This window comes from Salmo salar, chromosome 17, assembly GCF_965601325.2.
Source record: "Salmo salar chromosome 17, fSalSal1, whole genome shotgun sequence".
NCBI lineage: Eukaryota > Metazoa > Chordata > Actinopteri > Salmoniformes > Salmonidae > Salmo > Salmo salar.
The window spans coordinates 13,501,324-13,517,500 of NC_138307.1; the positions used below are offsets into that span (position 1 = coordinate 13,501,324).

The window sequence follows — 16,177 nt, forward strand, 5'->3', positions numbered from 1 at the left end:
ACTGAGTCGATAGGAACATTAGCCTGCTGGCCTTACTGAGTGGATAGGAACATTAGCCTGCTGGCCTTACTGAGTGGATAGGAACATTAGCCTGCTGGCCTTACTGAGTGGATAGGAACATTAGCCTGCTGGCCTTACTGAGTGGATAGGAACATTAGCCTGCTGGCCTTACTGAGTGGATAGGAACATTAGCCTGCTGGTCTTACTGAGTGGATAGGAACATTAGCCTGCTGGCCTTACTGAGTGGATAGGAACATTAGCCTGCTGGTCTTACTGAGTGGATAGGAACATTAGCCTGCTGGCCTTACTGAGTGGATAGGAACATTAGCCTGCTGGGCTTACTGAGTGGATAGGAACATTAGCCTGCTGGTGTTACTGAGTGGATAGGAACATTAGCCTGCTGGCCTTACTGAGTGGATAGGAACATTAGCCTGCTGGTCTTACTGAGTCGATAGGAACATTAGCCTGCTGGCCTTACTGAGTCGATAGGAACATTAGCCTGCTGGCCTTACTGAGTGGATAGGAACATTAGCCTGCTGGCCTTACTGGGTGGATAGGAACATTAGCCTGCTGGCCTTACTGAGTGGATAGGAACATTAGCCTGCTGGCCTTACTGAGTGGATAGGAACATTAGCCTGCTGGTGTTACTGAGTGGATAGGAACATTAGCCTGCTGGCCTTACTGAGTGGATAGGAACATTAGCCTGCTGGTGTTACTGAGTGGATAGGAACATTAGCCTGCTGGCCTTACTGAGTGGATAGGAACATTAGCCTGCTGGTCTGACTGAGTCGATAGGAACATTAGCCTGTTGGCCTTACTGGGTGGATAGGAACATTAGCCTGTTGGCCTTACTGAGTGGATAGGAACATTAGCCTGCTGGCCTTACTGAGTGGATAGGAACATTAGCCTGCTGGCCTTACTGAGTCGATAGGAACATTAGCCTGCTGGCCTTACTAGGTCGATAGGAACATTTGCCTGCTGGCCTTACTGAGTGGATAGGAACATTAGCCTGCTGGGCTTACTGAGTGGATAGGAACATTAGCCTGCTGGTGTTACTGAGTCGATAGGAACATTAGCCTGCTGGCCTTACTGAGTCGATAGGAACATTAGCCTGCTGGGCTTACTGAGTGGATAGGAACATTAGCCTGCTGGCGTTAATGAGTCAATAGGAACATTAGCCTGCTGGCCTTACTGAGTGGATAGGAACATTAGCCTGTTGGCCTTACTGGGTGGATAGGAACATTAGCCTGCTGGCCTTACTGAGTGGATAGGAACATTAGCCTGCTGGTCTTACTGAGTGGATAGGAACATTAGCCTGCTGGTCTTACTGAGTGGATAGGAACATTAGCCTGTTGGCCTTACTGAGTCGATAGGAACATTAGCTTGCTGGCCTTACTGAGTGGATAGGAACATTAGCCTGCTGGCCTTACTGAGTGGATAGGAACATTAGCCTGCTGGCCTTACTGAGTGGATAGGAACATTAGCCTGCTGGCCTTACGGAGTCGATAGGAACATTAGCCTGCTGGCCTTACTGAGTGGATAGGAACATTAGCCTGCTGGCCTTACTGAGTCGATAGGAACATTAGCCTGCTGGTCTTACTGAGTCGATAGGAACATTAGCCAGCTGGCCTTACTGAGTCGATAGGAACATTAGCCTGCTGGTCTTACTGAGTCGATAGGAACATTAGCCTGCTGGCCTTACTGAGTGGAAAGGAACATTAGCCTGTTGGCCTTACTGGGTGGATAGGAACATTAGCCTGCTGGTCTTACTGAGTGGATAGGAACATTAGCCTGTTGGCCTTACTGAGTCGATAGGAACATTAGCCTGCTGGCCTTACTGAGTGGATAGGAACATTAGCCTGCTGGCCTTACTGAGTGGATAGGAACATTAGCCTGCTGGCCTTACTGAGTGGATAGGAACATTAGCCTGCTGGCCTTACTGAGTGGATAGGAACATTAGCCTGCTGGCCTTACTGAGTGGATAGGAACATTAGCCTGCTGGTCTTACTGAGTGGATAGGAACATTAGCCTGCTGGCCTTACTGAGTGGATAGGAACATTAGCCTGCTGGTCTTACTGAGTGGATAGGAACATTAGCCTGCTGGCCTTACTGAGTGGATAGGAACATTAGCCTGCTGGGCTTACTGAGTGGATAGGAACATTAGCCTGCTGGTGTTACTGAGTGGATAGGAACATTAGCCTGCTGGCCTTACTGAGTGGATAGGAACATTAGCCTGCTGGTCTTACTGAGTCGATAGGAACATTAGCCTGCTGGCCTTACTGAGTCGATAGGAACATTAGCCTGCTGGCCTTACTGAGTGGATAGGAACATTAGCCTGCTGGCCTTACTGGGTGGATAGGAACATTAGCCTGCTGGCCTTACTGAGTGGATAGGAACATTAGCCTGCTGGCCTTACTGAGTGGATAGGAACATTAGCCTGTTGGCCTTACTGATTGGATAGGAACATTAGCCTGTTGGCCTTACTGGGTGGATAGGAACATTAGCCTGTTGGCCTTACTGAGTGGATAGGAACATTAGCCTGCTGGTGTTACTGAGTGGATAGGTACATTAGCCTGCTGGCCTTACTGAGTGGATAGGAACATTAGCCTGCTGGTCTTACTGAGTCGATAGGAACATTAGCCTGCTGGCCTTACTGAGTGGATAGGAACATTAGCCTGCTGGCCTTATTGAGTGGATAGGAACATTAGCCTGCTGGCCTTACTGAGTGGATAGGAACATTAGCCTGGCCTTACTGAGTGGATAGGAACATTAGCCTGCTGGTGTTACTGAGTGGATAGGAACATTAGCCTGCTGGCCTTACTGAGTGGATAGGAACATTAGCCTGCTGGTCTTACTGAGTCGATAGGAACATTAGCCTGCTGGCCTTACTGAGTGGATAGGAACATTAGCCTGCTGGCCTTACTGAGTGGATAGGAACATTAGCCTGCTGGCCTTACTGAGTGGATAGGAACATTAGCCTGGCCTTACTGAGTGGATAGGAACATTAGCCTGCTGGTGTTACTGAGTGGATAGGAACATTAGCCTGCTGGCCTTACTGAGTGGATAGGAACATTAGCCTGCTGGTCTTACTGAGTCGATAGGAACATTAGCCTGCTGGCCTTACTGAGTGGATAGGAACATTAGCCTGCTGGCCTTACTGGGTGGATAGGAACATTAGCCTGTTGACCTTACTGAGTGGATAGGAACATTAGCCTGTTGGCCTTACTGATTGGATAGGAACATTAGCCTGTTGGCATTACTGGGTGGATAGGAACATTAGCCTGTTGGCCTTACTGATTGGATAGGAACATTAGCCTGTTGGCCTTACTGGGTGGATAGGAACATTAGCCTGCTGGCCTTACTGGGTGGATAGGAACATTAGCCTGCTGGCCTTACTGAGTGGATAGGAACATTAGCCTGCTGGCCTTACTGAGTGGATAGGAACATTAGCCTGCTGGTGTTACTGAGTGGATAGGAACATTAGCCTGCTGGTCTGACTGAGTCGATAGGAACATTAGCCTGTTGGCCTTACTGGGTGGATAGGAACATTAGCCTGTTGGCCTTACTGAGTGGATAGGAACATTAGCCTGCTGGCCTTACTGAGTGGATAGGAACATTAGCCTGCTGGCCTTACTGAGTCGATAGGAACATTAGCCTGCTGGCCTTACTGAGTCGATAGGAACATTAGCCTGCTGGCCTTACTGAGTCGATAGGAACATTAGCCTGCTGGCCTTACTGAGTCGATAGGAACATTAGCCTGCTGGCCTTACTGAGTGGATAGGAACATTAGCCTGCTGGGCTTACTGAGTGGATAGGAACATTAGCCTGCTGGTGTTACTGAGTCGATAGGAACATTAGCCTGCTGGCCTTACTGAGTCGATAGGAACATTAGCCTGCTGGGCTTACTGAGTGGATAGGAACATTAGCCTGCTGGCGTTACTGAGTCGATAGGAACATTAGCCTGCTGGCCTTACTGAGTGGATAGGAACATTAGCCTGTTGGCCTTACTGGGTGGATAGGAACATTAGCCTGCTGGCCTTACTGAGTGGATAGGAACATTAGCCTGCTGGCCTTACTGAGTGGATAGGAACATTAGCCTGCTGGCCTTACTGAGTGGATAGGAACATTAGCCTGCTGGGCTTACTGAGTGGATAGGAACATTAGCCTGCTGGCCTTACTGAGTGGATAGGAACATTAGCCTGCTGGCCTTACTGAGTGGATAGGAACATTAACCTGCTGGCCTTACTGAGTCGATAGGAACATTAGCCTGCTGGCCTTACTGAGTCGATAGGAACATTAGCCTGCTGGCCTTACTAGGTCGATAGGAACATTTGCCTGCTGGCCTTACTGAGTGGATAGGAACATTAGCCTGCTGGGCTTACTGAGTGGATAGGAACATTAGCCTGCTGGTGTTACTGAGTCGATAGGAACATTAGCCTGCTGGCCTTACTGGGTGGATAGGAACATTAGCCTGCTGGCCTTACTGAGTGGATAGGAACATTAGCCTGCTGGCCTTACTGAGTGGATAGGAACATTAGCCTGCTGGCCTTACTGAGTGGATAGGAACATTAGCCTGCTGGGCTTACTGAGTGGATAGGAACATTAGCCTGCTGGCCTTACTGAGTGGATAGGAACATTAGCCTGCTGGCCTTACTGAGTGGATAGGAACATTAACCTGCTGGCCTTACTGAGTCGATAGGAACATTAGCCTGCTGGCCTTACTGGGTGGATAGGAACATTAGCCTGCTGGCCTTACTGAGTGGATAGGAACATTAGCCTGCTGGCCTTACTGAGTGGATAGGAACATTAGCCTGCTGGCCTTACTGAGTGGATAGGAACATTAGCCTGCTGGGCTTACTGAGTGGATAGGAACATTAGCCTGCTGGCCTTACTGAGTGGATAGGAACATTAGCCTGCTGGCCTTACTGAGTGGATAGGAACATTAACCTGCTGGCCTTACTGAGTCGATAGGAACATTAGCCTGCTGGCCTTACTGAGTCGATAGGAACATTAGCCTGCTGGCCTTACTAGGTCGATAGGAACATTTGCCTGCTGGCCTTACTGAGTGGATAGGAACATTAGCCTGCTGGGCTTACTGAGTGGATAGGAACATTAGCCTGCTGGTGTTACTGAGTCGATAGGAACATTAGCCTGCTGGCCTTACTGAGTCGATAGGAACATTAGCCTGCTGGGCTTACTGAGTGGATAGGAACATTAGCCTGCTGGCGTTAATGAGTCAATAGGAACATTAGCCTGCTGGCCTTACTGAGTGGATAGGAACATTAGCCTGTTGGCCTTACTGGGTGGATAGGAACATTAGCCTGCTGGCCTTACTGAGTGGATAGGAACATTAGCCTGCTGGTCTTACTGAGTGGATAGGAACATTAGCCTGCTGGTCTTACTGAGTGGATAGGAACATTAGCCTGTTGGCCTTACTGAGTCGATAGGAACATTAGCCTGCTGGCCTTACTGAGTGGATAGGAACATTAGCCTGCTGGCCTTACTGAGTGGATAGGAACATTAGCCTGCTGGCCTTACTGAGTGGATAGGAACATTAGCCTGCTGGCCTTACGGAGTCGATAGGAACATTAGCCTGCTGGCCTTACTGAGTGGATAGGAACATTAGCCTGCTGGCCTTACTGAGTCGATAGGAACATTAGCCTGCTGGTCTTACTGAGTCGATAGGAACATTAGCCAGCTGGCCTTACTGAGTCGATAGGAACATTAGCCTGCTGGTCTTACTGAGTCGATAGGAACATTAGCCTGCTGGCCTTACTGAGTGGAAAGGAACATTAGCCTGTTGGCCTTACTGGGTGGATAGGAACATTAGCCTGCTGGTCTTACTGAGTGGATAGGAACATTAGCCTGTTGGCCTTACTGAGTCGATAGGAACATTAGCCTGCTGGCCTTACTGAGTGGATAGGAACATTAGCCTGCTGGCCTTACTGAGTGGATAGGAACATTAGCCTGCTGGCCTTACTGAGTGGATAGGAACATTAGCCTGCTGGCCTTACTGAGTGGATAGGAACATTAGCCTGCTGGCCTTACTGAGTGGATAGGAACATTAGCCTGCTGGTCTTACTGAGTGGATAGGAACATTAGCCTGCTGGCCTTACTGAGTGGATAGGAACATTAGCCTGCTGGTCTTACTGAGTGGATAGGAACATTAGCCTGCTGGCCTTACTGAGTGGATAGGAACATTAGCCTGCTGGGCTTACTGAGTGGATAGGAACATTAGCCTGCTGGTGTTACTGAGTGGATAGGAACATTAGCCTGCTGGCCTTACTGAGTGGATAGGAACATTAGCCTGCTGGTCTTACTGAGTCGATAGGAACATTAGCCTGCTGGCCTTACTGAGTCGATAGGAACATTAGCCTGCTGGCCTTACTGAGTGGATAGGAACATTAGCCTGCTGGCCTTACTGGGTGGATAGGAACATTAGCCTGCTGGCCTTACTGAGTGGATAGGAACATTAGCCTGCTGGCCTTACTGAGTGGATAGGAACATTAGCCTGTTGGCCTTACTGATTGGATAGGAACATTAGCCTGTTGGCCTTACTGGGTGGATAGGAACATTAGCCTGTTGGCCTTACTGAGTGGATAGGAACATTAGCCTGCTGGTGTTACTGAGTGGATAGGTACATTAGCCTGCTGGCCTTACTGAGTGGATAGGAACATTAGCCTGCTGGTCTTACTGAGTCGATAGGAACATTAGCCTGCTGGCCTTACTGAGTGGATAGGAACATTAGCCTGCTGGCCTTATTGAGTGGATAGGAACATTAGCCTGCTGGCCTTACTGAGTGGATAGGAACATTAGCCTGGCCTTACTGAGTGGATAGGAACATTAGCCTGCTGGTGTTACTGAGTGGATAGGAACATTAGCCTGCTGGCCTTACTGAGTGGATAGGAACATTAGCCTGCTGGTCTTACTGAGTCGATAGGAACATTAGCCTGCTGGCCTTACTGAGTGGATAGGAACATTAGCCTGCTGGCCTTACTGAGTGGATAGGAACATTAGCCTGCTGGCCTTACTGAGTGGATAGGAACATTAGCCTGGCCTTACTGAGTGGATAGGAACATTAGCCTGCTGGTGTTACTGAGTGGATAGGAACATTAGCCTGCTGGCCTTACTGAGTGGATAGGAACATTAGCCTGCTGGTCTTACTGAGTCGATAGGAACATTAGCCTGCTGGCCTTACTGAGTGGATAGGAACATTAGCCTGCTGGCCTTACTGGGTGGATAGGAACATTAGCCTGTTGACCTTACTGAGTGGATAGGAACATTAGCCTGTTGGCCTTACTGATTGGATAGGAACATTAGCCTGTTGGCATTACTGGGTGGATAGGAACATTAGCCTGTTGGCCTTACTGATTGGATAGGAACATTAGCCTGTTGGCCTTACTGGGTGGATAGGAACATTAGCCTGCTGGCCTTACTGGGTGGATAGGAACATTAGCCTGCTGGCCTTACTGAGTGGATAGGAACATTAGCCTGCTGGCCTTACTGAGTGGATAGGAACATTAGCGTGCTGGTGTTACTGAGTGGATAGGAACATTAGCCTGCTGGTCTGACTGAGTCGATAGGAACATTAGCCTGTTGGCCTTACTGGGTGGATAGGAACATTAGCCTGTTGGCCTTACTGAGTGGATAGGAACATTAGCCTGCTGGCCTTACTGAGTGGATAGGAACATTAGCCTGCTGGCCTTACTGAGTGGATAGGAACATTAGCATGCTGGCCTTACTGAGTGGATAGGAACATTAGCCTGCTGGCCTTACTGAGTGGATAGGAACATTAGCCTGCTGGCCTTACTGAGTGGATAGGAACATTAGCCTGCTGGCCTTACTGAGTGGATAGGAACATTAGCCTGCTGGCCTTACTGAGTGGATAGGAACATTAGCCTGCTGGCCTTACTGAGTCGATAGGATCATTAGCCTGCTGGCCTTACTGAGTCGATAGGAACATTAGCCTGCTGGCCTTACTGAGTCGATAGGAACATTAGCCTGCTGGCCTTACTGAGTCGATAGGAACATTAGCCTGCTGGCCTTACTGAGTCGATAGGAACATTAGCCTGCTGGCCTTACTGAGTGGATAGGAACATTAGCCTGCTGGCCTTACTGAGTCGATAGGAACATTAGCCTGCTGGCCTTACTGGGTGGATAGGAACATTAGCCTGCTGGCCTTACTGAGTGGATAGGAACATTAGCCTGCTGGCCTTACTGAGTGGATAGGAACATTAGCCTGCTGGCCTTACTGAGTGGATAGGAACATTAGCCTGTTGGCCTTACGGGGTGGATAGGAACATTAGCCTGTTGGCCTTACTAAGTCGATAGGAACATTAGCCTGCTGGCCTTACTGAGTGGATAGGAACATTAGCCTGCTGGCCTTACTGAGTGGATAGGAACATTAGCCTGCTGGCCTTACTGGGTGGATAGGAACATTAGCCTGCTGGCCTTACTGAGTGGATAGGAACATTAGCCTGCTGGCCTTACTGGGTGGATAGGAACATTAGCCTGCTGGTCTTACTGAGTCGATAGGAACATTAGCCTGCTGGCCTTACTGAGTGGATAGGAACATTAGCCTGTTGGCCTTACTGAGTGGATAGGAACATTAGCCTGCTGGCCTTCCTGAGTGGATAGGAACATTAGCCTGCTGGCCTTACTGAGTCGATAGGAACATTAGCCTGCTGGCCTTACTGAGTCGATAGGAACATTAGCCTGCTGGCCTTACTGGGTGGATAGGAACATTAGCCTGCTGGCCTTACTGAGTGGATAGGAACATTAGCCTGCTGGCCTTACTGAGTCGATAGGAACATTAGCCTGCTGGCCTTACTGAGTCGATAGGAACATTAGCCTGCTGGCCTTACTGAGTCGATAGGAACATTAGCCTGCTGGCCTTACTGAGTCGATAGGAACATTAGCCTGCTGGCCTTACTGAGTGGATAGGAACATTAGCCTGCTGGGCTTACTGAGTGGATAGGAACATTAGCCTGCTGGTGTTACTGAGTCGATAGGAACATTAGCCTGCTGGCCTTACTGAGTCGATAGGAACATTAGCCTGCTGGGCTTACTGAGTGGATAGGAACATTAGCCTGCTGGCGTTACTGAGTCGATAGGAACATTAGCCTGCTGGCCTTACTGAGTGGATAGGAACATTAGCCTGCTGGCCTTACTGAGTGGATAGGAACATTAGCCTGCTGGCCTTACTGAGTGGATAGGAACATTAGCCTGCTGTGGATAGGAACATTAGCCTGTTGGCCTTACTGGGTGGATAGGAACATTAGCCTGCTGGCCTTACTGAGTGGATAGGAACATTAGCCTGCTGGCCTTACTGAGTGGATAGGAACATTAGCCTGCTGGCCTTACTGAGTGGATAGGAACATTAGCCTGCTGGGCTTACTGAGTGGATAGGAACATTAGCCTGCTGGCCTTACTGAGTGGATAGGAACATTAGCCTGCTGGCCTTACTGAGTGGATAGGAACATTAACCTGCTGGCCTTACTGAGTCGATAGGAACATTAGCCTGCTGGCCTTACTGAGTCGATAGGAACATTAGCCTGCTGGCCTTACTAGGTCGATAGGAACATTTGCCTGCTGGCCTTACTGAGTGGATAGGAACATTAGCCTGCTGGGCTTACTGAGTGGATAGGAACATTAGCCTGCTGGTGTTACTGAGTCGATAGGAACATTAGCCTGCTGGCCTTACTGAGTCGATAGGAACATTAGCCTGCTGGGCTTACTGAGTGGATAGGAACATTAGCCTGCTGGCGTTAATGAGTCAATAGGAACATTAGCCTGCTGGCCTTACTGAGTGGATAGGAACATTAGCCTGTTGGCCTTACTGGGTGGATAGGAACATTAGCCTGCTGGCCTTACTGAGTGGATAGGAACATTAGCCTGCTGGTCTTACTGAGTGGATAGGAACATTAGCCTGCTGGTCTTACTGAGTGGATAGGAACATTAGCCTGTTGGCCTTACTGAGTCGATTACTGAGTGGATAGGAACATTAGCCTGCTGGTCTTACTGAGTGGATAGGAACATTAGCCTGCTGGTCTTACTGAGTGGATAGGAACATTAGCCTGTTGGCCTTACTGAGTCGATAGGAACATTAGCCTGCTGGCCTTACTGAGTGGATAGGAACATTAGCCTGCTGGCCTTACTGAGTGGATAGGAACATTAGCCTGCTGGCCTTACTGAGTGGATAGGAACATTAGCCTGCTGGCCTTACTGAGTGGATAGGAACATTAGCCTGCTGGCCTTACTGAGTGGATAGGAACATTAGCCTGCTGGCCTTACGGAGTCGATAGGAACATTAGCCTGCTGGCCTTACTGAGTGGATAGGAACATTAGCCTGCTGGCCTTACTGAGTCGATAGGAACATTAGCCTGCTGGTCTTACTGAGTCGATAGGAACATTAGCCAGCTGGCCTTACTGAGTCGATAGGAACATTAGCCTGCTGGTCTTACTGAGTCGATAGGAACATTAGCCTGCTGGCCTTACTGAGTGGAAAGGAACATTAGCCTGTTGGCCTTACTGGGTGGATAGGAACATTAGCCTGCTGGTCTTACTGAGTGGATAGGAACATTAGCCTGTTGGCCTTACTGAGTCGATAGGAACATTAGCCTGCTGGCCTTACTGAGTGGATAGGAACATTAGCCTGCTGGCCTTACTGAGTGGATAGGAACATTAGCCTGCTGGCCTTACTGAGTGGATAGGAACATTAGCCTGCTGGCCTTACTGAGTGGATAGGAACATTAGCCTGCTGGCCTTACTGAGTGGATAGGAACATTAGCCTGCTGGTCTTACTGAGTGGATAGGAACATTAGCCTGCTGGCCTTACTGAGTGGATAGGAACATTAGCCTGCTGGTCTTACTGAGTGGATAGGAACATTAGCCTGCTGGCCTTACTGAGTGGATAGGAACATTAGCCTGCTGGGCTTACTGAGTGGATAGGAACATTAGCCTGCTGGTGTTACTGAGTGGATAGGAACATTAGCCTGCTGGCCTTACTGAGTGGATAGGAACATTAGCCGGCTGGTCTTACTGAGTCGATAGGAACATTAGCCTGCTGGCCTTACTGAGTGGATAGGAACATTAGCCTGCTGGCCTTACTGAGTGGATAGGAACATTAGCCTGCTGGCCTTACTGGGTGGATAGGAACATTAGCCTGCTGGCCTTACTGAGTGGATAGGAACATTAGCCTGCTGGCCTTACTGAGTGGATAGGAACATTAGCCTGTTCGCCTTACTGATTGGATAGGAACATTAGCCTGTTGGCCTTACTGGGTGGATAGGAACATTAGCCTGTTGGCCTTACTGAGTGGATAGGAACATTAGCCTGCTGGTGTTACTGAGTGGATAGGTACATTAGCCTGCTGGCCTTACTGAGTGGATAGGAACATTAGCCTGCTGGTCTTACTGAGTCGATAGGAACATTAGCCTGCTGGCCTTACTGAGTGGATAGGAACATTAGCCTGCTGGCCTTACTGAGTGGATAGGAACATTAGCCTGCTGGCCTTACTGAGTGGATAGGAACATTAGCCTGGCCTTACTGAGTGGATAGGAACATTAGCCTGCTGGTGTTACTGAGTGGATAGGAACATTAGCCTGCTGGCCTTACTGAGTGGATAGGAACATTAGCCTGCTGGTCTTACTGAGTCGATAGGAACATTAGCCTGCTGGCCTTACTGAGTGGATAGGAACATTAGCCTGCTGGCCTTACTGAGTGGATAGGAACATTAGCCTGCTGGCCTTACTGAGTGGATAGGAACATTAGCCTGGCCTTACTGAGTGGATAGGAACATTAGCCTGCTGGTGTTACTGAGTGGATAGGAACATTAGCCTGCTGGCCTTACTGAGTGGATAGGAACATTAGCCTGCTGGTCTTACTGAGTCGATAGGAACATTAGCCTGCTGGCCTTACTGAGTGGATAGGAACATTAGCCTGCTGGCCTTACTGGGTGGATAGGAACATTAGCCTGTTGACCTTACTGAGTGGATAGGAACATTAGCCTGTTGGCCTTACTGATTGGATAGGAACATTAGCCTGTTGGCATTACTGGGTGGATAGGAACATTAGCCTGTTGGCCTTACTGATTGGATAGGAACATTAGCCTGTTGGCCTTACTGGGTGGATAGGAACATTAGCCTGTTGGCCTTACTGATTGGATAGGAACATTAGCCTGCTGGCCTTACTGGGTGGATAGGAACATTAGCCTGCTGGCCTTACTGAGTGGATAGGAACATTAGCCTGCTGGCCTTACTGAGTGGATAGGAACATTAGCCTGCTGGTGTTACTGAGTGGATAGGAACATTAGCCTGCTGGCCTTACTGAGTGGATAGGAACATTAGCCTGCTGGTCTGACTGAGTCGATAGGAACATTAGCCTGTTGGCCTTACTGGGTGGATAGGAACATTAGCCTGTTGGCCTTACTGAGTGGATAGGAACATTAGCCTGCTGGCCTTACTGAGTGGATAGGAACATTAGCCTGCTGGCCTTACTGAGTGGATAGGAACATTAGCATGCTGGCCTTACTGAGTGGATAGGAACATTAGCCTGCTGGCCTTACTGAGTGGATAGGAACATTAGCCTGCTGGCCTTACTGAGTGGATAGGAACATTAGCCTGCTGGCCTTACTGAGTGGATAGGAACATTAGCCTGCTGGCCTTACTGAGTGGATAGGAACATTAGCCTGCTGGCCTTACTGAGTCGATAGGAACATTAGCCTGCTGGCGTTACTGAGTCGATAGGAACATTAGCCTGCTGGCCTTACTGAGTCGATAGGAACATTAGCCTGCTGGCCTTACTGAGTCGATAGGAACATTAGCCTGCTGGCCTTACTGAGTCGATAGGAACATTAGCCTGCTGGCCTTACTGAGTGGATAGGAACATTAGCCTGCTGGCCTTACTGAGTCGATAGGAACATTAGCCTGCTGGCCTTACTGAGTCGATAGGAACATTAGCCTGCTGGCCTTACTGAGTGGATAGGAACATTAGCCTGCTGACCTTACTGAGTCGATAGGAACATTAGCCTGCTGGCCTTACTGAGTGGATAGGAACATTAGCCTGCTGGCCTTACTGAGTCGATAGGAACATTAGCCTGCTGGTCTTACTGAGTCGATAGGAACATTAGCCTGTTGGCCTTACTGAGTGGAATTGGAACATTAGCCTGCTGGCCTTACTGAGTGGATAGGAACATTAGCCTGTTGGCCTTACGGGGTGGATAGGAACATTAGCCTGCTGGCCTTACTGAGTGGATAGGAACATTAGCCTGCTGGCCTTACTGAGTGGATAGGAACATTAGCCTGCTGGCCTTCCTGAGTGGATAGGAACATTAGCCTGCTGGCCTTACTGAGTGGATAGGAACATTAGCCTGCTGGCCTTACTGAGTCGATAGGAACATTAGCCTGCTGGCCTTACTGAGTGGATAGGAACATTAGCCTGCTGGCCTTACTGGGTGGATAGGAACATTAGCCTGCTGGCCTTACTGAGTGGATAGGAACATTAGCCTGCTGGCCTTACTGAGTGGATAGGAACATTAGCCTGCTGGCCTTACTGAGTGGATAGGAACATTAGCCTGCTGGCCTTACTGAGTGGATAGGAACATTAGCCTGCTGGCCTTACTGAGTGGATAGGAACATTAGCCTGCTGGCCTTACTGAGTGGATAGGAACATTAGCCTGCTGGCCTTACTGAGTGGATAGGAACATTAGCCTGCTGGCCTTACTGAGTGGATAGGAACATTAGCCTGCTGGCCTTACTGAGTGGATAGGAACATTAGCCTGCTGGCCTTACTGAGTCGATAGGAACATTAGCCTGCTGGCCTTACTGAGTCGATAGGAACATTAGCCTGCTGGCCTTACTGAGTCGATAGGAACATTAGCCTGCTGGCCTTACTGAGTCGATAGGAACATTAGCCTGCTGGCCTTACTGAGTGGATAGGAACATTAGCCTGCTGGCCTTACTGAGTCGATAGGAACATTAGCCTGCTGGCCTTACTGAGTCGATAGGAACATTAGCCTGCTGGCCTTACTGAGTGGATAGGAACATTAGCCTGCTGACCTTACTGAGTCGATAGGAACATTAGCCTGCTGGCCTTACTGAGTGGATAGGAACATTAGCCTGCTGGCCTTACTGAGTCGATAGGAACATTAGCCTGCTGGTCTTACTGAGTCGATAGGAACATTAGCCTGTTGGCCTTACTGAGTGGAATTGGAACATTAGCCTGCTGGCCTTACTGGGTTGATAGGAACATTAGCCTGCTGGCGTTACTGAGTGGATAGGAACATTAGCCTGCTGGTATTACTGAGTGGATAGGAACATTAGCCTGCTGGCCTTACTGAGTGGATAGGAACATTAGCCTGCTGGCCTTACTGAGTGGATAGGAACATTAGCCTGCTGGCCTTACTGAGTGGATAGGAACATTAGCCTGTTGGCCTTACTGAGTGGATAGGAACATTAGCCTGCTGGCCTTACTGAGTGGATAGGAACATTAGCCTGTTGGCCTTACTGAGTGGATAGGAACATTAGCCTGCTGGCCTTACTGAGTGGATAGGAACATTAGCCTGCTGGCCTTACTGAGTGGATAGGAACATTAGCCTGTTGGCCTTACTGAGTGGATAGGAACATTAGCCTGCTGGCCTTACTGGGTGGATAGGAACATTAGCCTGCTGGCCTTACTGAGTGGATAGGAACATTAGCCTGCTGGCCTTACTGAGTGGATAGGAACATTAGCCTGCTGGCCTTACTGGGTGGATAGGAACATTAGCCTGCTGGCCTTACTGAGTGGATAGGAACATTAGCCCCAGCTATTTAGGAGGGATAACACACCTGGCACAAACTATTGTCTAGTTGTGTTTTTCCTGCTGAGGGGTGCCCTATACCTGCGCCCAGAGGGGAGTAGTTTATAGTCCGGGTACAGGGGGTGACTTGGGTCTAAAATGATTTTGTGAGCCTTGCAGAGGGCCCTGACCTTAAAGATCTCATCCAGGCCTGTCTGTTTGACTCCCAGTACCTTGCATGCTGTGGTGATAATCATTCTCAGCATATTTCTCTGGGTGACAGTGGCATTGCCAAACCAACAAACAATACAAAAAGTTAAAATACTTTCAATGAAAGATTTGTAAAACAGAGTCAGTATAGTAGAGTCTACATTAAAAGATCCCAGCTTTTAGAGAAAGTATTGTCTCTGTTGGCTCTTTTTGTAGATCAGGTCTGTCCATTTACTCCACTGAAGCTTATTGTCCAAAAGGACACCCAGGTATTTGTTTTCCTCTACAATCTCTACATTCTGATCTCTGATAGATGTTGCAGAGGTAATGGACAAAGAGTTGAGTGTATACGATTCCTTTAGCCTGGTAGTAACTTATAGTAACCATATACTGTGTGTGTGTGTGTGTGTGTGTGTGTGTGTGTGTGTGTGTGTGTGTGTGTGTGTGTGTGTGTGTGTGTGTGTGTGTGTGTGTGTGTGTGTGTGTGTGTGTGTGTGTGTGTGTGTTGCAGGGGGCCCGTGTATGGGTCAAGGAGAAGGAGCAGCTGGTCCCCTCTACTGTTAGCTCCTGTGGAGACGGAACCCTGGTCCTCACTACCGACTATGGAGAGGTACGACACACACACACACACACACACACACACACACACACACACACACACACACACACACACACACACACACACACACACACACACACACACACACACACACACACACACACACACACAAATTCATCACAAAGATCTGCAGCAATTGATGCCAGCCTTGCTTGTATTGCATGCTCACACACACACACTCTCTCTCAGACATGGTTTTAATGGACGGTTTACAGTGTTAGTCATTTGGGCCATGTCAGTGTTAGTCATTTGGGCTATGTCAGTGTTAGTCATTTGGGCCATGTCAGTGTTGCTGGTCTTCCTGTGGTCTAGTTATCCTGGCCCACTTTCTCCTCTCATCCATATTCAAATGTTCATCTCTGACATATATTCCCTACAAGGAACGGCTAGAAACGCTAGCATCACACACACACACACTCACTCACACACACACACAGATACACACATCTATAAAGCTGTTGTCCTGCCCAGCTCACCACCACTGGCCAAAAGAATTGAATTAAATGTTTGTTTTAATCTAATTAAGAATGTGTGTATAATTTCCCCCCACCTACACACACACACACACACAC

General features: G+C 48.9%; 1 protein-coding gene across 1 annotated transcript in view; it reads left to right on the plus strand.

Annotated features, from left to right (window-relative positions):
• The window catches only part of LOC106575406 (unconventional myosin-X), an 89,601-nt gene that overhangs the window by 29,681 nt on the left and 43,743 nt on the right, over positions 1-16,177 (plus strand). Inside the window, exon 2 of the mRNA XM_082963471.1 lies at positions 15,498-15,596. Coding sequence (XP_082819597.1) covers positions 15,498-15,596 — 99 coding nt within the window. The remainder of the gene's footprint in view (positions 1-15,497; positions 15,597-16,177) is intronic.